Source organism: Plecotus auritus, assembly GCF_963455305.1.
Source record: "Plecotus auritus genome assembly, chromosome: 8".
Classification (NCBI taxonomy): domain Eukaryota; kingdom Metazoa; phylum Chordata; class Mammalia; order Chiroptera; family Vespertilionidae; genus Plecotus; species Plecotus auritus.
The window spans coordinates 30,798,057-30,820,340 of NC_137782.1; the positions used below are offsets into that span (position 1 = coordinate 30,798,057).

A 22,284-nucleotide genomic window follows, 5' to 3' on the forward strand; every position below is an offset into this window, starting at 1 on the left:
TTGTGACTGTTTTCCCCAACCCTACAATGTAGGATCCCCCCATATGATGCACTCCCTCCATACCCACTCCCCATGTAGTCCCTCACGCTTGTGTACTGCTATGAAGGTAAACCAGGCTCTCCGTCTCTCTCATTCATAACCACCCGGCATTCTAAGGACATTTGGCAGCAGTGGAAACTGAGGCTCAGAGACTCAGTGAGATTCCAAGATCAGACAGCCCCACACCCCAGAGCAAATGTCAAAATGAAGTGGAGAAACTCTAAACTGTCAGAAAGTAACAAAACTCATTTATTTCGATAACATGAGCTCCCCAGATCACCCAAGTCCTATAAAACCTGCCGTCATATTGCACCCTGGACTCCGTGGGCACACAGAGGCAACATAGCATCTGGCCAGACTAAGACCAAGGGTGGGGCCAGGGCAGGGCCAGCCACAGGAAAGGTGGCCCTGCTCTGTGACGGGCAGAGTGAAGGCGGCTCACAGCTGGCTCCTGTGCCATGCCCATGGGCAAGGATGGCCCCAGCCTGAGTCCTGCAGGGGAGGGCTTCTGTCCTTGGCCAGGGCTGTCCTTACCAGAGTAGATGAAGTGGGGAGGGAATTAGGATGGCCACAGGCTGCCTTGAGCCAGCATTCTGCTCTGTTACACCATGGACAGGTTCAGGGACACAGCTGACAAAAAATGGACTCTTTGTAACTTAAAACTCTATTATCCAAATCCTCACCCACCCCAGTTAGAAGAAGCAACGTCAAGCGACAGGCAGGACAGGGGATAGGCACACAGCTATACAACAGCTGAATGGCTGCACCCAAAACCGCCCAGGTGTGATGTCGGCCCAATGCAGTGGTTGTCAAAAACTCCCATTCTCCAGCCTCCCCATCCCTGGCCTCGGAGCCTCTGCAGTGCACCAGGCCCCGTGGGGAACACTGCAGGCTAGTGCAGCCGCAGGTAGGAGGGGGCGGAGTAGTTGAAGAGCAGGAAGTCCATTTTGTAGAGGTCAAAGAGGCGCCGCTGATAGAAGGGGCTGATGTCCTGAAAGAGGCGCATGGCCTGGTCCTGGGCGGTGGCTGCCTTGGCCCGGGGCGGTGGAGCGGGGAAGCGCAGGCCTGGCGCGCCCACCAGGCCCAGCACGAAGGCCGCATCCTCCGCCAAGGTCTCGAACTTGCCCACGATGTCGTAGCGCAGGCGGCACGGGTGGCAGAGCGCGTGGGCGCGCTCCCAGTGCTCATTGAAAGGTTCATCGCGGCGCGTGCGCGGGTCCAGCAGGTAGGCCAGGAACTCGGCGAAGCGCACGTCGTGGCCGCGGGCCAGCGCGTCCGGGTGCGGGCGCGGGCGCAGGCGCCGCACAATGCGCGTGCCATAAAGCCGCTGGAAGGCGGCGCTGTAGGGCCGCGCGAACTTGTTGCGGTAGGCCGAAGCCAGGCGCTCGAAGGGCTCGCGCACGAAGAGGAAGGTCAGGTAGGCGCGCAGGCGCCGGTTGATCTCGGCGGGGCTGAAGTCTGCCAGAGAGGGCAGGCGGCCCGGCGCGTGCGCCTGGTGCGCGGGGATGGCCTGCGGGTCTGCGGCCCCCGGGCTGCGCAGCGCCAGCAGCACGCGCTTCCAGTTGGTGCAGGCCACCTTGGGTACGTAGCAGTAGAGCAGGCCGTGGGCGTCGTCCACCAGCACGTGCCGCAGGTCCTCGGGCTGCAGAAGGCGCTGCCGGCGTGTGTGGCGGCTGCAGGCGCGGCGCAGCATATTGCGTCGCTGCCGGTGCACCTCTGCCAGGGCCGAGCTCGAACCCTGTGGAGGACAGGGGTCGGTGTCAGGGCAGCTGCCGGGCGGGCGTGACGCCCAGTGACCTGTGTGAGTCAGGGTCCGGCAGCCGGTAGGGGGCCTGGACTGGAAACCCCGCGCTGCCACCCATCACTGTATGATTGGGGGCCTAGGCATTTGTCCTGGACCTGGGTTGGGGGAAATAAATCTAACCTTGCAGAGGCATGTAGAGAAGTGATTAGTCAGTTGTTGGACACTCAGGACTGAGGAGGTCCTGATAACAAATGTGACAGGATCAGACTGATAACGAAGTATGGCTTCAGAGTCCTCACCATGAGAGCACATTGAATTACTAGAAGTAGCATAGTGCAGTGGTTGGCAAACTGCGGCTCGAGAGCCACATGCAGCTCTTTGGCCCCTTGAGTGTGGCTCTTCCACAAAATACCACGTGTGGGCGCGCCCCTACAGTGCGATGGAAACTTCGCGGCCCATGCGCAGAAGTCGGTTTTTGGCTCTCAAAAGAAATTTCAGTCGCTGTACTGTTGATATTTGGCTCCATTGACTAATGAGTGTATAAGAATGGTAGCTTTTTACAGCCCTGTAGTATTCCATGGTGTAGATGTACCATAGCTTTTTTTATCCACTCATCTGCTGGTGGGCACTTGGGCTGTTTTCAGATCTTAGCTATTGTAAATAATGCTATGAACATAGTGGGAGCATATATTCTTTCTGATTGGTGTTTTTTGAATTCTTAGGATATATTCCCAGAATATTTGGGATCAAGTAAAAGGCAGTTCCATCTTTAATTTTTTGAGGAGGGGTGACTGGATAAAGAAGGCGAAGGGGTTAGCTAAAGAACATACATGCATACCGCATGGACATAGACAATACTTTGATGAAGGCCAAGGAAGGGGAGGAGAGGATGGGTGGAGGTGGGCAAAGGGGGAAGGGGGACACCTGCAATAATGTCAACATTAACATTTTTTAATAAGAAAAAACAAAAAAACTCATGATGATATGGAAAAAAAAGAATGATAGCTTTGGTCTGTACCCCTCTGTCTAAGGGGTCAACCCACCGGCCCCTCCCAGACTGGTTTGAGGACCCTGGGGCTACAGGCAGGACCTGCGGGACTAGTGACAGGCTGGGGCCCAGGCTCAGCGGGTCCCTGGAGCTACAGGGGAGCATTGAGGGTGCTGTGTGCTGAATGAGGTCTCCAGGGGATGAGAGATACTGCCACGGAGGTGGGGTGGCATCAGGATCTCATACCAGGCAGCACCTGGGCAGAGCTACGTCTCACAGAGCAAATGCAGAAGTCAGACAGTTTGCAGACCCGAATCAATTTCTTTTTGGGGTAAAACCAAATCTGCCAGGGGAGGCGGGCTGCGGAAGCCAGACACAGGAAAAATAATGGTACTTTGTATTCTAAGCCACAGCCGGCGAGGGGAGGCAGGACCTTCTCCACACAAGGCCCTCGCCCAATGCAGCGGGACTCCGCCAAGGTTACCAGCTGGGATGGATCTCGGGACAAAGCAGCCGCCCAGAGGCACAGCCTTCCAGGGACTGCATAGGCCCCTGTGGACCTCTTGCATGGACCCTGGACGGGCCACAACTCTCCTGTCTCCTTTTCAATCCCAACTGTTACAGTCTCAGCAGGAAAGAGATGGCTTTTTCTGGAAGGACTTTGGCAAAGGGACGGTTGACAGGTGTGAGAACAGGGGCAGACAGCCAACTGGGAAGGTGGCATCCCAGAAACAGAGACCATCCAAGGTCTCAAGGGGGTGGGGGCATGTGAACACTGAGCACAGGCACGCAGACAATGGGGGGGCACGTGATCAAGTGACAGTGTGCATGTAAACAAGGGGACAGGGTCACATAATCAAGCGGAAGTACTCCCGTGAAAAAGGGGTGGGGCCACCTGATCATGGGAGAATAGGTGTGTCAACAAAGGGATGGGGCCACCTGAACCTGAGGGAGAAGTCCAGTGAGGATGGAGGATGGGCTGCGTGAAGATTGAAGGGATGGGGCCAGGAGTCCCCGGCTGCTGAAGAGGCAGCAAGGACCCCCTCCTGGAGCCCTTTGAGGGAGCACAGCCCCGGACACCCTGATTTCAGATTCTGGCCCCACAACGGGGAGAGCACATTTTCCTATTTGTTTGGGCCAATCTGTAGTTATCGGAGCAGCAGCCTCAGGAAATAGAACCCTCCTTGCCCCTCCGTTTGGGGCTTTGACTGGGTTCTGGGAACAGCTGAGCCCTGTGCCCCAGCAGGGGAGACCCCCTAGACCTCTCACTGCAGGGGCTCACAAGGAGATTCATCCCTGTGTCTGAGCCTTGGCCCTGTCTCCGGCTCCCCCGGGAGCTCCTTGGCAGTGACAATGCAGTGGGCACCAGGGCATGCTGCTTGGTGGGAAGTGCAGGCTACGTGGGTCGGGGATTCCTCGCCGCCTTGCTGAGCCCCCAGCTGCAGGATGATGCAGGGCACTCCCCAGCCCCGCCCTTACCTCCCAGGCCTTTCCTCTAATGAGTCCAGCCTGGGCCTCTGCTTCCTGGAGCACCTGGGTTGACAGGAGCCAGCAACTAGGTTGTTGTACCCATATTCTAGATGCCAAAACTGAGGCTCAGAGAGGGGGAACAGCGGTCCCTACCCCCAGCCAACCTCCCCCTCAACTCAGCCCAGCTTACAGGTGGCTCCCCCAGCTGTCGCGTGGTAGCCATGGTGTGGGAGGAAGAGAAGGAGGGGGGGGGGAGATTTCTGAGAAGCAATCCAAAAATACACACCAGCTGGCCCCTCCTTCTTCACTCCCTCCCTCCAGCTTCAAAACCTCCTTTTGTGCAGGTAGGCAGAGGCCTCTTCCTGGCCAGGCAGCTGGGAGCAAAGGAGGTCAAGGAGGCAGAAGGTCCAGATAGTGGGTTCTGGGACCCCACCCTCACCCAGCAAATTTCCTGGACCTGGGCTCCATCGCCCTCCCACAGTTCCCAGGCCAGGAGGGCTGTTTCCTGCCCCCCTGCCTTCGCACATGCAGTGCCTTCCACCTTGAATGCCCTTCCTCATCCTTCAAATCCCAGCTTGGCTTTAACTTCACTGGAGAACCTTCCTTGAGTCACTTGGGTCTCCCCCTGCATCCTGCACCCACCCCAGTCACAGCCGTTTTCTTGATGATGCTCTCACGGGGCTAGCATCTTGGGAATACTAGCTTTGCCTTTGTACCCCAGCCCTTGGCACAGACAGGTGCTCAGTAAATCTGGAAGGAAGGGAAGGAGGGAGGGAGGAAAGAGCAAAGAAACACCTCTCATAGGATTGGAGAGGATCTAGACGGTGAGCACCTGGCACAGGGCTGGGCACCGAGCAAAGCCCACTCCCTTCCTGCTGCCTCCACTTGAGCCTGGGCTCCAGCACCTTCTGCCTCATCTGATTTGGAGCTGGCTCAGGGGTTGTCTCCATACCTGCAGGCCTGTGTCTGTTGCCCATTTGGATGCAAGGTAATTACACCAGGATGCAGACATGCACTTGACTTCATAAGGAGCTAGTAGTGTGTTTGGGAGAAAGGCCTCCATTCTCGGAAACCCCGGACTGTGCAAACTTGCAAGGGCCTGAGGGCTGACCTTGAGCAGGGGTTTTCAAACGGTGTTCACACTGAATACTTCCTGCAAACAAAGCCTTACCTGAGGCCATTATGTAAAACAGATGGAAACTAAGCTGCCTGGGGAGATGGGACCAGAGTCCCCTTTCCCCTGTAGCTCTGGGTCCTGGGGAGATGAGGATGGGGGTTGGTCCTGGCAGTGGGATGGGCAGCCAGGAGAGAGGGAGAGCCCTGGGGAGAGTAAGTGACTGACATTTATTAACTGGTACAGAAGGGCTCAGTATTTTCAGAACTGCGTGTTCATGCCCGTGTGGCTGGGCCAACAAACTCATCTTTCACAGCAAGAAGTCAGTCTATACAAACAAAAATGAAAATATGTGTTTGGAAAAAATCATAATGACTTCAACTTTTAATGTTCTCACATTTTCTTTTTTTTAATCTTGAAGGGATATTTTAGGGGAAGTAACTCTTGTCTAGAGGAAATATTTATATGAATTCAGCACTTCCATCAACTTCTTTTTCTTTTGTGAAATTCAAATAAAATTAAATTTAAAATTGTGAAAAAACGAATGGTAGCTTTAATTTATAAACAGAGTTGAAAAAATGCAGCCACTTGCAGGCTATTAGGATCTTTTTTGTTCAATAATAAAATTAGCTATTTCTATATTTCTGAATTGGCATGTTCCTTTGGGTCTTGATTTCTTCATCCCAAGCAGTCCTCCCCCAACCTCCAACAAATTCTAATCTCAGTACTTGGGCAGGAAGCTGGCCCTCTCTCAGCCTGTTCCTCCTCTGTAAAATAGCATTTATAGCACGTGTTGTGTGCCAGGCCCCTTGCTATGCCCTTTACAACTCTATGAATTAGGTAATATTAGGAAAACACTTGAGCCCAGCCCTTCCTAGCCCTCCTCAGCTGTACCTCCAGCAACCACCCTTGCTTTCTTCAAGCTTTTTCTGGGTCTTCACCTCCAAGACTAACCCTCCAACCCTCCTACCCCCTTCTTTGGTGTTTTGTTTTGTTTTGTTTTTGTCTAAGATTTCTTAAAAGAAAGATTTTAATTTCTAAACATTGTATTAAGAGCCTTGAGGCAATCTATACTAATAATAGAGGAATATGCAAATTGTCCAGGATGCGTCACAGTAATAGTAACAACTGAACAGTGAGGGACAACGAAACTACTGAACAGCAGGCTGCGTGGGGCAACAAGGCTGGCAGGGGGTCAGTTGGGGGCAACCAGGCAAGCAGGTGGGGGGGCAGTTGGGGGTGACCAGGCCGGCAGGGGGGGGCAGTTAGGGGTGATCAGGCAGGCAGGCATGTGAGCAGTTAGGAGCCAACGGTCCCAGATTGTGAGAGGGATGTCCAACCTAAACTGGCAGATTGTGAGAGGGATGTCCGATTGGGCCTAAACCGGCAGTCAGACATCCCCCGAGGGGTCCTGGATTGGAGCGGGTGCAGGCTGGGCTGAGGGGACCCCCCCCCCATGCATGAATTTCGTGCACTGAGCCTCTAGTAAGACAATAAATATTAGTGATGATGCGGGGAAGTGGACCCTTCGTTCATTGCTGGTGAGAATGTAAATGGTATAGATGTTGTGGAAAGCAGTTTGACAGTTCCTCAGAAAATAAACATATGATCCAGCAATTCCATTCCTAGGTTTATACTAAGGAAACAAAAACAAAAGTTATACAAAAACTTGTACACAAATGCTTACAACTACATTATTCATATTAGCCAGAGAGTGGAAACAACCCAAATGTCCATCAACTGGGAAATAGATAAGTAGTATGTATGTGGTCTGTCCATTCAGTGGGATATTATTCAGTCATAAAAAGGAATGGAGTTCTGACACATGCTAAAACATGCATAAAACTTGAAAACATTATGCACACTAAGTAAAAGAAGCCAGACATAAAAGGCCACTTGTATGATTCCATTTATATAAAGTGTCTGGAATAGACCCATAGAAACAGAAAGTAAATTGGTGGTTGTCAGGGGCTGGGGTTGGAGAACATGGGGATTGACTGCTAATGGGTACTAGGTTCTTTTTGGAGTGAGAAAAATGTTCTCATACAGGTCCCTCTCCCCCATCTAAACTAGGACCCTCCTGGTAGAGCTCTCCTTGTGCCTCATACTTCCCCTTTAGACACAAATCAGTCACAGGTTAGTGGAGGCAGTGATCAGATAATCTTCCCCCCGCCCCGCCCCATTGGACTGTCAGCGGCACAAGGGCAGGGAACTAGCCTACCTGGTTGTGGCTGGATCCATAGCTTCCTGAGCACAGTCTTCATACAGTAGGTGCTCAACACATGCTACCTGAATGGGTGCCCCTGAGTGTGGCTGTTTGGGTGTGGTGTGAGGCAGGGGGTGTGACTCTCAGTGGGGTACAACCCTATGTGTGTGTGTGTGGTACTAGTGGGGCCAACAACAGAAGTGAGGTTCATGGACCAGCAAGCCATCTGGTCCATTGCCTGAGAATAGGTGAGGCAGGGGCTCCTTTGTGTTTCCCTATTGCAGCTGGTACTGATTTGGGGTTCACTTAATTACTATCTCCCCACTAGACTGTCAACTCCCTGAGGGGAGACTCAGTGTCTGTTTCAGTCTCTTTCATATCCACAGCACATACAACAGTGCCTGGCACAGAGTGGGCACAGTGTATTTTTGAGTAGGTGATGGACAATGGGGGGTAGCTGGAGACACCAGCTCTCTCAGCTTGCCCCCAAGATTTGCCCTTGTCACATCCCCAGAGCCTGGATTTTCAGAGGATGCTTCTCTGTGCCCAGTGTGGGTTCCAGTCCCATGACTGTAGGTCAAGCATGTCAAAGTAAAAGGCTAACATGGGCCAAATAAACAAGGTTTAAGTTTATGTGGGCCGCAAAAAAATAATAGCTTCAATTTTCATAGAACTGTAGGTTTATTTTGATAAAGACATGCTGAATACAAAGGGCTGAAATGAGTAATCATTAACATAAAATAATAGAACATTTTAATAAAAATTAATATTATTTCTTGAACATTAACTTACCGGACACTGAATAACTGCATAAATTAATAAGTGTAATGCAAATAAACCTATTTTTCTTGTTCTTTGAAAGCGAAATATTTCCTGTTGCACACACCAAACAAGTCAGTACAAGATTAATGATGTGGCAGTTGGCTGCTAAAATATTCGCTGCTAGTATTAGTGGAGAGAAATGGTGTGCCTGCACATAAGGCACATAAGGGAAATGAATGTAACACGATTATAGTAATCAGTCATTAGCAAACGTTGTAGTTTGTTATTAGTAACTAGAGGCCTGGTGCACGAAATTCGTGCAGGGTAGGGTCCCTAGGCCTGGCCTCCTCGCCTCCCCGCCTCCTCCTTCCCTCACCCCCTCAGCACCCCGCCACCACTAGTCGCCAGACATGTCCCGCACCACCCCCTGGTGGTCATCACACATCATAGTGAGCGATCAAACTCCCGCTCTCCTGGTCAAACTCCCGAGCAGACAATTTGCATATTAGCCTTTTATATATAGAGATTATGTATAACAGGGTATTGTAAAAATTAAGTTACAAAATTTTTATTAAAACGTTTCTTACATACTGTTATATTGGCTGGGCCGCAAAAATACTTGTTGTGGGCCGCATGTGGCCCACAGGCAGTGAGTTTGACATGTTTGCTGTAGGTTTACATTGGGGATCTCAGGTTTCCATGTCTGGAGGCAGAGGGAGGGGTCCCAGAATGGGGTCTGTCCACTTACCTGGTCCAGGTCATAGAGCATCTGCAGGGGACTCCTCTTCTTCCCACCAAGCCAGCCAGAGCCCAGGGCCTTGTTTCCAGATTCTGTGGAGCATAAAGAGAGAGGTGTCATCACTGCATCAGAAGAAATGGCTTTGATGCTGTTGGGCTTGGTCAGCTCACCTAAGGCACAACTAACCCATCTCTGAGACTCAGTTTCCCTCCTGTCCCACCTGCCTTGGGATGGGGAGGGAGGTTGGTGAAGTGTGGGGAAGCACTGACAGGGCCCCTAATCCATCGGGCATGCCATGCCCTCTAGAGTTGGAGGATTCCAGACAGGAAGAGATGAGAGGAAAGATGGTACCCAGTCCATAGCCCTCTGGGAAAGGCCTGACCACTCAAACTCACCCACCTGAGTCTGCCCTCATCTCATGCCCTGCCCTAGCCAGCCCCATGACTGAGGAGCCCTCAGAGGCTCAAGAAGCTACCTGTCTGTCCAGGGAGGGATGGGCAGTAGTGAAGTGGCACAGCCAGACTGCAGGCTCTCTACTGATCCACCGTGAATTCCTCCAGCAGCCTGTAATTCCCCAAGCAGTGTGCATGCTTCTTCATGGTAAATACAGCTTTAGCTGTCTCCCAGAATGGACGACCCTGAGGACAGATACTATCTGTCTGTCTCAGTGCTAAATTTTTCAATCTTCTAAAACTACCATAAACTCAGCTTGTTAAATTTATTCTTCACTCAAAATGTGCCTTAAGGACTATCTTCTTAAACATATTCAATTAATATGGATATATTTTTAGTACTATAATCAATATAGGTGAGGAAAGGTTCAAGACCTTCTGGATCATATTTTTCTTAAATATGATTATATTTATTAATACAATAATAAACTATAACACAATCTTTACAACATCACCAAAATTGCAAATCTTTAACTAGATTGACCAAGAAGAAAAAAATGAAGACTCATATTACTAAAGGCAGGAATGGAAGAGGTGACATTAGTACTGGACCTTATAGAAATAAGAAAGGGTTATAAGAGTATAATATGAACAACTGTACAAGAATAAATTATATAACCTAAATGAAATAGAAAATTCCTAGAAAGGCACAAATTCCTAAAATTGACTCAAGAAGAAATACAAAAACCTCAACAGACTTATAACAAGTGAAAAGATTGAATTAGTAATTTTTAAAAGGAAGCCACGTTGAGACTGGTAGGAGGGGCAGAGTCCTGAAATGGGCTGGTCCCACAACCATGTGTGGAAGTTAATACTCAGGAGGGATATCTCAGCTGTGAGGTCCCCAGTGAGGAGCAAGATCTGCTGTGAAAATCAGCGGGGCCTCTGTCTGGTAAGACAGAGGGCTGCTGTAGACCCCGGTGTCCTCTTAAAAGGCCCGAGCACAGACTCACTCACAAACATTGCCCTAAGCTCCAGCGAAGGGACAACAGCTAGAAAAGCACCAGGGACATATGGGAAAGAACTGCCTTGTCTAGCTTTTGGGTGAAGGCTGGAGGGGCAGCTCAACGTGGGCAGGTGCCATTGTTAATTTGTTGAGCCCTCCTCCCACCCCCACAACTGGCAAGTGCTAGCAGGTGCTATGTTCCCTTTGTTGAGCCCTAGCCCCCTACTCCACCAGTCTACAGGGGCAGGCTGGTGCCACATCTGAGTTTCCAACAACCTGCCTAATACCACTTACCCCACTTGGTGATTCCAAGATCCCACCCCACCCAACTTTGTTATCTGCCTCTTTTAGCTGCTGTTCCTCATTAGCTGCTGGCCTTGGCCTATACTGCAAACTTTCCTAAACGGCCACAAACCTGAAACAAGCAGTGGCTGTTCTTGGCATGCCCTGTACCTCTTGCTAAGCAGCCCCAATCCTGGCACCCCAGGCACCTCCAAGCAAAGCACTGGCAGCTACCAATTGAAGATTATTTTGTACCTCCTAGCAGGTGGCCCTGCATCAGGCATAGGCAGCAGCTGATCTGGGCATGTGCGGGATTCCCTCCCAAAGGCTCTAGAACAGGGGTCCTCAAACTATGGCCCGTGGGCCACATGCGGCCTGCCAAGGACATTTATCCGGCCCGCCGGGTGCCGCTGCCTGTCCTGCTTAGCAGCAGACTTGTCCTGGGCCCGCAGTGCACATAGGAATTTGTTAATAGTTTTTTTTTTTAAACTATAGTCCGGTCCTCCAACGGTCTGAGGGACAGTAAACTGGCCCTCTGTTTAAAAAGTCTGAGGACACCTGCTCTACAACCAACACACCTTGTGAATTCAGACTACACTGCACTGAGCACCACCCAATTAGCTCCATAAATGACACTCAGAGAGGAACTCGGCAGGCACCAGAGCCCCACTAAAACGAATCCTGCTCCATGCAGTCAAACCCCATACAACAGCTCAACTGTAATGAAAGCCAGTCCTTACAGCCAGTCAGCCTGAGAGTCAGTCCCTCCCACTGACATGCCAACAGCAATCCAGGCTCAACTACAACAGGAGGGCACACACAACTCACACAGGAACACAACTGGAGCAACTGGCTCAGATGACCAGAAAGACTGCACCTCTGGGCCCCACAGGACACCTACTATATAAGGCCACTCCACCAAGACCAGGAGATGTATGGAGTTTTCTCAAAAAATTAAATATAGAACTGCCATTTGACCCAGTAATCCCACTTCCAGGAATATATCCTAAGAAAATCGAAGCACCAATCAGAAAGAATGTATGCACCCCTATGTTCATAGCAGCACAATTTACAATAGCTAAGATCTGGAAACAGCCCAAGTGCCCATAAGAAGATGAGTGGATAAAAAAGCTGTGGTATGTTTATACCATGGAATACTATGCAGCAGTAAAAAAGAAGAATCTCTTATCCTTTGAGACAGCATGGAGGAGGCTGGAGAGTATCATGCTAAGTGAAATAAGCCAGTCAGAGAAAGGCAAGTATCACATGATTGCACTCATATGTGGAATCCAAGAAACAAAATAAACTAATGAAGGGAGTAGATCCAGAGACATGGAGCATGGAACAGAATGCAGAATCTCGGAGGGAAGGCAGGGGAGGGTGTGTGGGTGGGAGGTAATCAACCAAAGACCTTGTAAGCATGTATGCATAACCCAAGGGCACAGACAATAGGGTGCTGAAGGCCTGGGGTTGGGGCAGGGAGGGAGGGCTGAAAGGGGTCAATGGGAGAAAAAGGGGGACATATGTAATACTTTCAACAATAAAGAATTAAAAATAACAAAGACCAGGAGATGTAGCAAATCTACCTAATACATAGAAACAAACATAGGGAAGCAGTCATAATGAAGAAACAAAGAAATATGTCCTATATGAAAGAACAGAACAAAACTCCAGAAAAATAACTGAACAAAATGGAGACAACCAATCTACCAGATGCAGAGTTCAAAACACTGGTTATAAGAATGCTCAATGATCTCAGTGAGAACTTCAACAAAAAGGAAACATAAAAATGGAGATAGAGGAGGATCCAAGATGGCGGCGTAGGTAAACACCTAAACTGCTGCCTCGCACAACAATTTCAAAACTACAACTAAAAGACAAAATGTCTATCACCCAGAACCACGGGAAAGCTGGCTGAGTGGAAGTTCTACAACTAGAAGGAAAGAGAAAAGAGCATTGAGACGTGCACAAGCGCTGAAAAGCTGAGGTACGGGGGCGTGCGTATCGGGCTGACGGCGGGCTATTGGGAGCGCTGCTTTTTTCAACCCAAAGGGAGACAAGCTCCCGATTACTCTGAACTCCAGTTTCTGGGGAGACGTGGGGGACCCAAACTCCTACGGGGAGAAGCTGGACTGTCTACCATCGGGTTGGAAAGTGAGGGTGGCTTGCTTGCAGGGCTGCGCGCAGGAATAATTGTTTACTGCACTGGGGCGCGGGACGCGGGGACGCGGTCGGAGATGCAGAGCCGGCTTACTGGCAGCCATCGCTGTTTGCCATGCCCTAGCCTAGTGATGCCCTGAGACCCCGCCCTGCGCAACCTACAAACCCACCTAAGCTCCAAGCAGCGGCTTTAGCATATGAATGGCCTGCCTTATCACAGCTTAACATAGAAAACTTGCAGCCCAGGTCAGACAGCTCCAAAACCTCCAAACCCCAAGCAAAGAGGAGAAAAACTGTAGTTCTTGCTGTAGCGCCTGCTGGGTGGCCTCAGACAGCAGCTGACATGCACCCCATTGGAGATCCAGAAGTTAGTGTACCTAGTAGTCAGTGTGAGACACCAGATTTCAACTCCTCACATCCATAAGTGACACATTCAAGAGGCAGACTCAGTGAGCACCAAAGCCCCACTGAAACAAGTCCTGCACCATAAGCGTGTCTCCAGCAGTTCTTCCATTATAGACACAGCGGGTCCTCACAGCCAATTGGCCTGGAGGTCAATTCCTCCCAGTGTACCAACAGCAATCAAGGCTTAACTACACCAAGACTTTGCTCTCAGCCCACAAAGGGGTGTACCAAAGGTGTCCACCTCAGGTGATTGGGGAGGCTGAGCTACTGGCCCCTATAGGTCACCTACCACACAAAGCCACTCCATCAACACAGGGAAGCAGCAAAATGCAGAGACAAAGAAACATGTCACGAATTAAAGAAATGGAGGAAAGCAAACTACTGGACGACATAGAGTTCAGAACCACATTTATAAGGTTACTCAAGAATCTTCTAAAAACCGCCGAGAAACTTGATGAGACCTCCGAGGAGCTTAGTGAGACCTTCAAGGACCTTAATGAGAATGCCAAAAAAATGGAAAAGGACCAGTCAGAAATTAAGCATACACTGTCTGAAATAAAGAATATACTGAAATTCAACAGTAGGTCAAAGGACCCCAAGAATCAAACCAAAGATCTGAAATATGAGGAAACAAAAAACACCCAACCAGAAAAACAAAAAGAAAAAAGAATCCAAAAATATGAAGATAGTGTAAGGAGCCTCTGCGACAACTTCTGAATTTTTGGGGTGCCAGAAAAAGAGAGAGAGCAAAATATTGAAAACCTATTAGAAGAAATAATGACAGAAAACTTTCCCTACCTGGTGAAAGAAATAGACTTACAAGTCCAGGAAGCACACAGAACCCCATACAAGAGGAATCCAAAGAAGACCACACCAAGACACATCATAATTAAAATGCCAAGGGCAAAAGACAAAGAATCTTGAAAGCAGCAAGAGAAAAACGGTTAGTTACCTACAAGGGAGTACCGATATGACTGTCAGCTGATTTCTCAACAGAAACTATGCAAGCCAGAAGGGAGTGGCAAGAAATATTCAAAGTGATGAACAGCAGGAACCTACAACCAAGATTACTCTACCCAGCAAAGCTATCATTCAGAGTTGAAGGTCAGATAAAGAGCTTCACAGACAAGAAAAAGCTAAAGGAGTTCATCACCACCAAACCAGGATTACATGAAATGCTGAAGGGTATTCTTTAAGAAGAGGAAGAAGAAGAAAAAGGTAAAGATAAAAATTATGAACAACAAAATGACATCAAATACATACCTACCAACAAGTGAATCTAAAAATCAAGTGAATAAAAAATCTAAAGAACAGAATGGACTGGTGAATATAATAGAATCAGGGACATAGAAAGGTAGTGGACTGACAATTCTCAGGGGGAAGGGGGTGTGAGGGGTGCGGGAAGAGATTGGACAAAAATCTTACACCTATGGATGAAGACAGTGGCGGGGGTAAGGGGTAAGGGCATGGGGTGGGGTGGGGTGGGGTGGGGAATCAGGTGGAGGGGAGCTATGGGGGGAAAAATAGAGGAACACCTGTAATAATCTGAACAATAAAGATTTATTTTTAAAAAAATGGAGATAGACAACACTAAAAAGAACCAGTCAGAAATGAAGACAATAACTGACACGAAGAATACATTAGAAAGAACAACAGCAGAAATCAGCAATTTGGAAGATAAGGTAGCAGAAAACACCCAATCAGAACAGCAAAAAGAAAAATGAATTTTTAAAATGAAGATAGTATAAGGGACTTCTGGGGCAACATCAGGTGTAACAATATTTCATCATATGGGTAGCAGGAGAAGAGAGAGAACAAAGTATTGAAAACCTATTTGAAGAAATGATAACTGAAAGAAATATACTGTACATACAAATGCAGGAAGCGCAGAGAATCTCAAATAATATGAATCCAAAGAGGCTGACATCAAGACACATCATAATGGAAATGCCAAAGTTGAGACAAAGAGGATCTTAAAAGCTGCAAGAGAAAAGCAGTTATCTACAAGGAAGCTAGAAATGCAGGCACCTTCTTAAAGGGCCAATGCACAATATTAAATTTGCAGCCACTCACCGTGGGCTCTGGCAGAGGGAGGGCAGAGTGGACTCGAGCTCTTTGAGGAGAGTCCAGGCTTGGTGGCTCTGGGGAGAAAGCTGAATCCCTGTACTGAGTTACTCCCCCATACTGCAAAAGCCATCTTTCTCAGGCAGACCTTTCCCATTCCTGCAGCGTTAGCCTGGGGGGAAGTAATAGCCCCACCCTTTGGAATGCCTCTTGCCCAGCCCTGTGGAGCTTAAGCTCTGACTACACCCAGAGGTCAGAGACATGGATGTATGGAACAGACTGACAGATCTTAGAGGGAAAGAAGGTGTGGGAGAGGGAAAGAAGGTGTGGGGGACGGAAAGAAGGTGTGGGGGACGGAAAGAGATTAACCAAAGAACATGTATGCATATATGCATAGCCCGTGGCCACGGACAATAGTGTGGTAAAGGCCTGGATGAGGTAGGGGCTGGGTGGATAAGAGGAAATGGGGGGGAAATAGGGGACATCTGTAATACTGTCAACAATAAAAAGTAAACGTAAAAAAAAAAAAGACACTCCTCCAAAGAGGACATACAGATGGCCAATAGACATACCAAAAAAAAAAAAAAAAAAAAAATGCTCAACATCACTAATCATCAGAGAGATGCAAATTAAAACTACAATGAGGTATCACCTCATACCTGCCAGAATGGCTATCATCAATAAATAAACAAATTACAAGTGCTGGCCAGGATGTGGAGAAAAGGGATCCCCAGTGTACTGTTGGTGGGAATGCAGACTGGTGCAGCCACTGTAGAAATTAATATGGAGTTTCCTCAAAAAATTAAAAATGGAACTGCCATTTGACCCAGTAATCCCACTTCTGGGAATACTAGTGTATCCTAAAAATCCTAAGAAACACCAATCAGAAAGAATATATGCGCTCCTATGTTCATAGCGGAATTATTTACAACTAGAAGCCTGGTGCATGAATTCGTGCACCAGTGGGGTCCCTTGGCCTGGCCTGTGGGATTGGGCAAAACCGGCTCTCCGACATCCCTCGAGGGGTACCAGATTGCAGGAGGGCACAGGCCAGGCTGAGGGACCCCACAGGCCAGGCTGAGGGACCCCACCAGTGCATGATCAGGGCCAGGGAGGGACCGCAGGAGGGTTCCAGGGCGTGTCTAACCTGTCTCACTCAGTACCAATTGGCTGGACCCCAGAAGCAAGCTAACCTACCAGTTGAAGCATCTGCCCCCTGGTGGTCAGTGCACATCACAGCAACTGGTTGACCGGTCAACTGTCTGCCCCCTGGTGGTCAGTCATAGCGAGCAGTTGAGCTGCCTTAGCATATCATTAGCATATTACACTTTGATTGGTTGAACAGCCAACTGGATAACTGGACACTTAGCATATTAGGCTTTTATTATATAGGATAGCTAAGATCTGTAAACAGCCCACATGTCCATTAGTAGATGAGTGGATAAAAAAGCTGTGGTACAGCCCAGCCAGTGTGGCTCAAGTGACAGAGAAGAAACCTAGGCCTGTCTTATTCTAAGGCCCCTTAACTCAGAATCTTCCAGAAAGGCCCTTGAGAAAGGCCTGTCATTTCCTGGGCAGACCACAGCCTGCAGGAGTGTGAGTCCCCTACCAGACTCCGGTGGCCAGTGGGTGGAGTGCAAGAGGAAGTGGGCACCAGAGAGAGGCCCAGAGTAGCTGTGGCCAGTGATTACAGGGCTGGGCCATCCCCACCCGGCCCGCCACACAGATCAGAGGAACCCAGGTCCTCCAGGAGGACAGGCTGGCCATGGAGGGGGGACAGATGGGTATAGGGGCTCAGAGGGGAATGCTTGAAGATCCCAGTGTCCAGCCCCCCACTCTGGACAGCCAGAGGCTGGGGGTCTAGTGTAGGGACTAGCCTCAAACAGGGCCACCCTGAGGCCTCCCCCAACCTCCACTGCCATCACCCAACCTCCTCCCCAGCCCCCCTGCCCCCACCACCTATTTATTTCCTCCAAGCCCTTCCACTGGATTCCGTGTCCCAGGGCCCCTGCCCAGGGCACTGTGGAGCAGACAGGCCAGGGAGAGCTAGGTGGGCAGGCCCCAGTCTCGTGGTCAGGGATGGTCCTGGACCTAAGCCAAAGAACTCTGCCATCCAGAGCAACCACAGGCAAACCACACGGGGTTCTGCTTTGAAAAAAGGAAACAAAAATAGCAGGAGGTTATGGAGAGAGGAGAGAGAGAAGAGGCAGAGGGCAATAGGAGGGAGGAGAGAAAGAGGAACTGGGTGTCGAGGACAGAGATGAAAAGAGAAGGAACTACACACAACGACAGAGACAGAGACTGGGAGAATTCCCGGAAATCCGGCGGGCACCGTGCACTGTCCTCAGTGATTTGTACACATTGATGCTTTCTCCTTTTGGGTAGTAACAATTATTATCCCCACCTGACAGATGGGGAAATAGGACCAGAGAGGCAACGAAATAAGCCGAAGGCCTCACAGCAAGTACGGGCCAGAAACAGGGTTCTACCCCAGGCCACAGCATATGTGTGACCTTAATGCAAGCCATGCCATCCTGCCCTCAGGCACCCACTCCACCCTGCACAAAACTCGATTCACAGCATCCACAGGCTGGTGGCTGAAATGCCACACCAAGAAACCAGACAAATTGTCCGTGCATGCTCACCCCCAAGGAAAGCCTCAGTCCCCCGCTTTATGGAGGGTAGGGGGAGGGAGCGGGGGCAAATTGTTGCATGGGGGACTTGAGGCTTCACCATTTTGGGGAAACAATGGAGATCCCCAGTCTGGTAAGCATGGATTATGACACAAGGTTTCTGGTTAATAAGTTCTAGCTGGGCTAGTGTTGCAAGACCAGATGAGCAGGAGCCGCAGGCCTTGCTGCTCCAGTCTGCTCTAGCTCATTCACTCCCCCTGATGACTTAGGCCTTCTGGGGTGACCTGTGTGCCCCTGGGTCAGGGACATTACCTCTGGTGATCAGGCTAAGCGATGAACACGTGGACAAACCCTTCATAAGTAAAAAGCAATTCTGCCTTTTTGTTTTGGAGAGAAACAAAAGGAGACTGTTTGGGGGGCAGCACTTATCCATGGCGGTGGCGGTGGGGGGGACGGGGGGGGACGGCTGGGTCTAGGTTGGTGTATTGAATTTAAAATTCACACTCCATGCTGAATTCCACAAACCACGTGGAATGGAAACTTATCTGATCAGATCATTCTTGGGTACCAGTCACATCAGCTCTGTCTCCAGAACCATCAGGAAGCCCCCCATTTCTGCTTCCTCCACAGTAGCAGCCCAGGGCAAGCCCCGTCCACTCTGCTCCGGAAAATCACGTCTCTTCAACTGGCTTCCTATTTCTTCTTGCTCCATCTTGGTGATGTTAAAACCTGCAAGGCTTCCCATGGCAAACAGTAGATTCCAGTTCCTTCCCAAGGCCCTCTAGGTGCATCTCCCACCCTTTCCAGCTCATCCTCAGCTGCAGCCACTCTGAACATATTAGGTGCATCCCCACCTTTGCACTAACTTTTCCTTCAACCGGGGAAGCTCCTCCAGGAAACGACATTTTAGGGAGGATACTGCTTGTTGTTCAGATCTCAACTCAAATGTCTCATCCACATCAGGATATTTCAAAGTCTCTCCTTTTTTTAAAATTCTCACCTGAAGATATGTTCACTGATTTTTAGAGAGAGAGAGAGAGAGAGAGAGAGAGAGAGAGAGAGAGAGATGTGAGAGAGAAACATCCATCTGCCTCCCATATGAGCCCCAACTGGGGATCGAACCCGAAACCTAGGGATGTGCCCTGACCAGGAATCAAACCTACACCCATTTTGGTGTACAGGACTGCAGCTCCCACCCGTGGCTTGTGGGGGTGTCCAGGTCTGGACAGCGGTGTCCAGCCACAGAGGGAATGGTGTGAGTGGCAGGGTGATCTGGTGAGCACTGAGGAGGCCTCTCCAAACCCTGGCCTCCAGTCCAGAGGCAGTCAGGGAAGTTTGAGGTTGGCAGGGAGTGGGGATGGGGGGAAGAAGCCCCTCACCTCAGGAAGAAAGGAGCACAGTGCCAGTCCTAATCATGACAGTGCCATGGTAAGGAGGCCAGAGGCCAGGCACTTCCTGTGTGCCCTCATCCCCCTCAGCAGAAGCTGGGTGAGGAAGAACTTGGGCACTCCATTATAGATGGGAGCACTGAAGTCCTGAGAGGGGAGGGAATAGGTCACCCAGCAGATAAGGCTGTGGATGACCTATCCTACACCAACCTAGACCCAGCCGCCCCCCCCGCCCATGGGTAAGTGCTGCCCCCCAAACAGTCTCCTCAGCCTCATCTCTTAGGCCACCCTAACCCCACTGCCCAGTGGCCCCTGCCCACTCTGGGGTGTGGTAACTTACTCCCTGAGACCCTGTCTGAGAGGCTCCAAAAGGGGACTCCAAGGATTTTCACAATCCCTGCCCCCCAAACACACGCGCACGCACGCACACACACACACTCACATCAGGAAAGGCAAACAGAGCCAGAGGTCAGGAGAACAAGCCAATGACTGGGCCCCTCAAGCCCAGGACAGACTGTGCAGCCAGCAAGTCAGCCATCCACGCCCATCCCTCCACTCACTTCTCTGGCATGTCCCTCCGTGTGAATGGGTCGGTGAGAGGGTTTGAGGAATTCATACAAGTGAAGTCTGGCACATGCCGGCCTGGAGCAGGGACTTCACACTGCGGGGTCCTGACTGGCTGCCTCATTTTCACCAACCAGACTGTGAGGTAGATGCCAAGGAGCCCCAAGTCCTTGTCAATGTGAACTTCAGGTGGAGCAGGTCACCCCAGGCAGCACCCCGCCAGCCACATAGAGGAACCAGCGGGGGATGCAGGGGCATCAAACTCTCTCCCACGCCTGGCTCTAAAGGGGTGGGGTGAAGTAAAGGAAGCTGCCTTCCCTGGTGGGCCAAACGCAGTCCACCACCCGCCACTGACCCGGGTCCCTAGGCACAGGCTGGCAGGCCCTAAGGGTCCCCATCCCGGGCGTTTGGAGACCACTTCTCGAAGGGAGCAAGAGCTTGCGGGGAGCTGGGGCACAGGCGGGGCATCTAGAGCCTTTCTGAGCCCACTCACCCCTATCCCCTAGCCCAGGAGCAGACAGCAGGTGCCCCTGCCCCGTCGAGGGTCTGGCCACTAACCCCCGGCCCAGCTGGCACTCACCCGGGAGTAGGGCGCGGATCGCGGCGCCCAGGAGCAGGAGCGCAGCGCTCAGACACGCGGCCGCCAGCGCGCGCCGCCGCCAGCAGCGCCTCCCCATCCTGTGCCAGCGCTGCAGTCCGGGTGTCCCGCGGGGCGGCGGCGCCGACCCTGGACCCGCCCCGGTTGCCCGGCGGCCCATACCAAAGCGCGCGGCACGGGGGTGCGAGGGCTTCCTCGCGCGGGTCGCGGGGCCACCGGGAACGCGGCTCTGGCCTGGAGGACTGCAGAGGTGGGTAAGGGCAGGTTGGCCGGCCTCGTCCAGTCTCCATGCCTGCACCCCCCGACCCCCACTCCCCCCACCCCCACCACATAAACACATGATCGCTGTCCACGGTGCGAAGGGTGGAGCCTAGGTGGAGGGAGCCCTGTCGCCCCTTCTCTTTTTGCTGTACAAGCCAGGGATGTACGGGACTCCCCAGGAGTCCTGATTCCCAGGATCAGGCTTAAGAGTGTCCCTCCCTTCCCCCAGGCCACCCTGTAGCCTGCTTTCCACAGGTGTCTCCAGGTCCTACCTGAGTTCTGGCTCATGCAGGTCCCAGCTAGACTGAGGGAGGAGAGGTGAAGGTCTCAGTTCACATCCCCAGGAGCAGGAGGACCCGTGTGCCTCCACAGCTGCTCCAGACTCCAGGTGAGCACTCAGAACTTGCTGAGGCCCAGCCGGCGAGGCTCAATGGCTGAGCGTCCACCTGTGAAGCAGGAGGTCACGGTTCCATTCTGTCCCCCCAGGTTTCCGGCTTGATCCCAGGTGGGGGGTGTGCAGGAGGCAGCCAATCAATGATTTTTTCTCATCATTGATGTTTCTATCTCTCTCTCCTGCTCCCTTACTCTCAGAAATCAATACAAAAACAAACAAACAAAAACTTGCTGAAGACTCCTGGGTGTGAGGGAATGGGAGTAAAGTCCAGCCTCAGAAAAATAAACCAATCCAGCTAGCCCTGTGAGTGAGGAGACCAGGACTGTCCCCTGGGTCTTGCTGCCCAGAGGGCAGGCTAGCAGGGGACCGGAGGAGGCAGCTGATGCTGTGTGCACTGGTGTGTTCACTTGAGCTAATACCTAGCAGTAAGTGTGTGAGTGTGTGTGGCGGGGGGAAAGGGGTGGGGAGGTTGCTGCAGTAAACTCCAGTTTTTTAACAGCTCTTGAAAACTCTGGTGACTCTAAAACCTGCTGGTACCACTTATTGGCTGTGTGAGATCAGGACAGTCGCCCAACCTCTCTGTGTCCCGTTCCCTGTACAATGGGATAGTACTAGGACACAGCTCATCGTCTTTTGAGGACTAAATGAGATACAGGACATGTTTGAAACAGTACCTGGCACTCAGTGACTGCCATCTAAATACAATATCTTAGTGATTATTAACTTTTTCTAAAAATATATTTCTTTATTGATTTCAGAGAGGAAGGGAGAGGGATAGAGAGATAGAAACATCAATGATGAGAGAGAATCATTGATTGGCTGCCTCCTGCACGCCCCCCACTGGGGATTGAGCCCACAACCTGGGCATGTGCCCCTGGCCGGAATCAAACCTGGGACCCTTCAGTCTGCAGGCCAACACTCTATCCACTGAGCCAAACCCGCTAGGGCAGTGGTCGACAAACCGCGGCTCGCAAGCCACATGTGGCTCGCAAGCCGTGGTTTGCTGCTCTATTGACTAATGAGTTTGCCGACCCCTGGGCTAGGGCAGTTATTAACTTTTATAGTACTGCCTGTT

The 22,284-nt window shown here is 50.9% G+C and overlaps 1 protein-coding gene across 10 annotated transcripts; it reads right to left on the reverse strand.

Moving 5' to 3' along the window:
- Positions 1 to 262: 262 nt before the first annotated feature.
- Positions 263 to 21,404, reverse strand: CHST13 (carbohydrate sulfotransferase 13). 10 transcript variants are annotated; one of them, XM_080683535.1, is made up of 5 exons: positions 21,088 to 21,293; positions 20,537 to 20,796; positions 19,953 to 20,094; positions 9,072 to 9,154; positions 263 to 1,777 (listed from the first exon to the last, which is right to left on the reverse strand). In XM_080683535.1, exons 4-5 carry the CDS (start codon positions 9,090 to 9,092, stop codon positions 932 to 934), a joined length of 867 nt encoding a protein of 288 aa, XP_080539661.1. In that variant the 5' UTR covers positions 9,093 to 9,154; positions 19,953 to 20,094; positions 20,537 to 20,796; positions 21,088 to 21,293; the 3' UTR covers positions 263 to 931. The 10 variants fall into 10 exon arrangements, with proteins under 10 accessions (XP_080539661.1, XP_080539657.1, XP_080539654.1 ...); XM_080683528.1 differs by lacking the exon at positions 21,088 to 21,293 and adding an exon at positions 15,381 to 15,460 and having other exon boundaries at positions 269 to 1,777; positions 20,537 to 20,634; XM_080683531.1 differs by lacking the exon at positions 19,953 to 20,094 and having other exon boundaries at positions 21,088 to 21,291.
- Between the last annotated feature and the right edge of the window lie 880 nt (positions 21,405 to 22,284).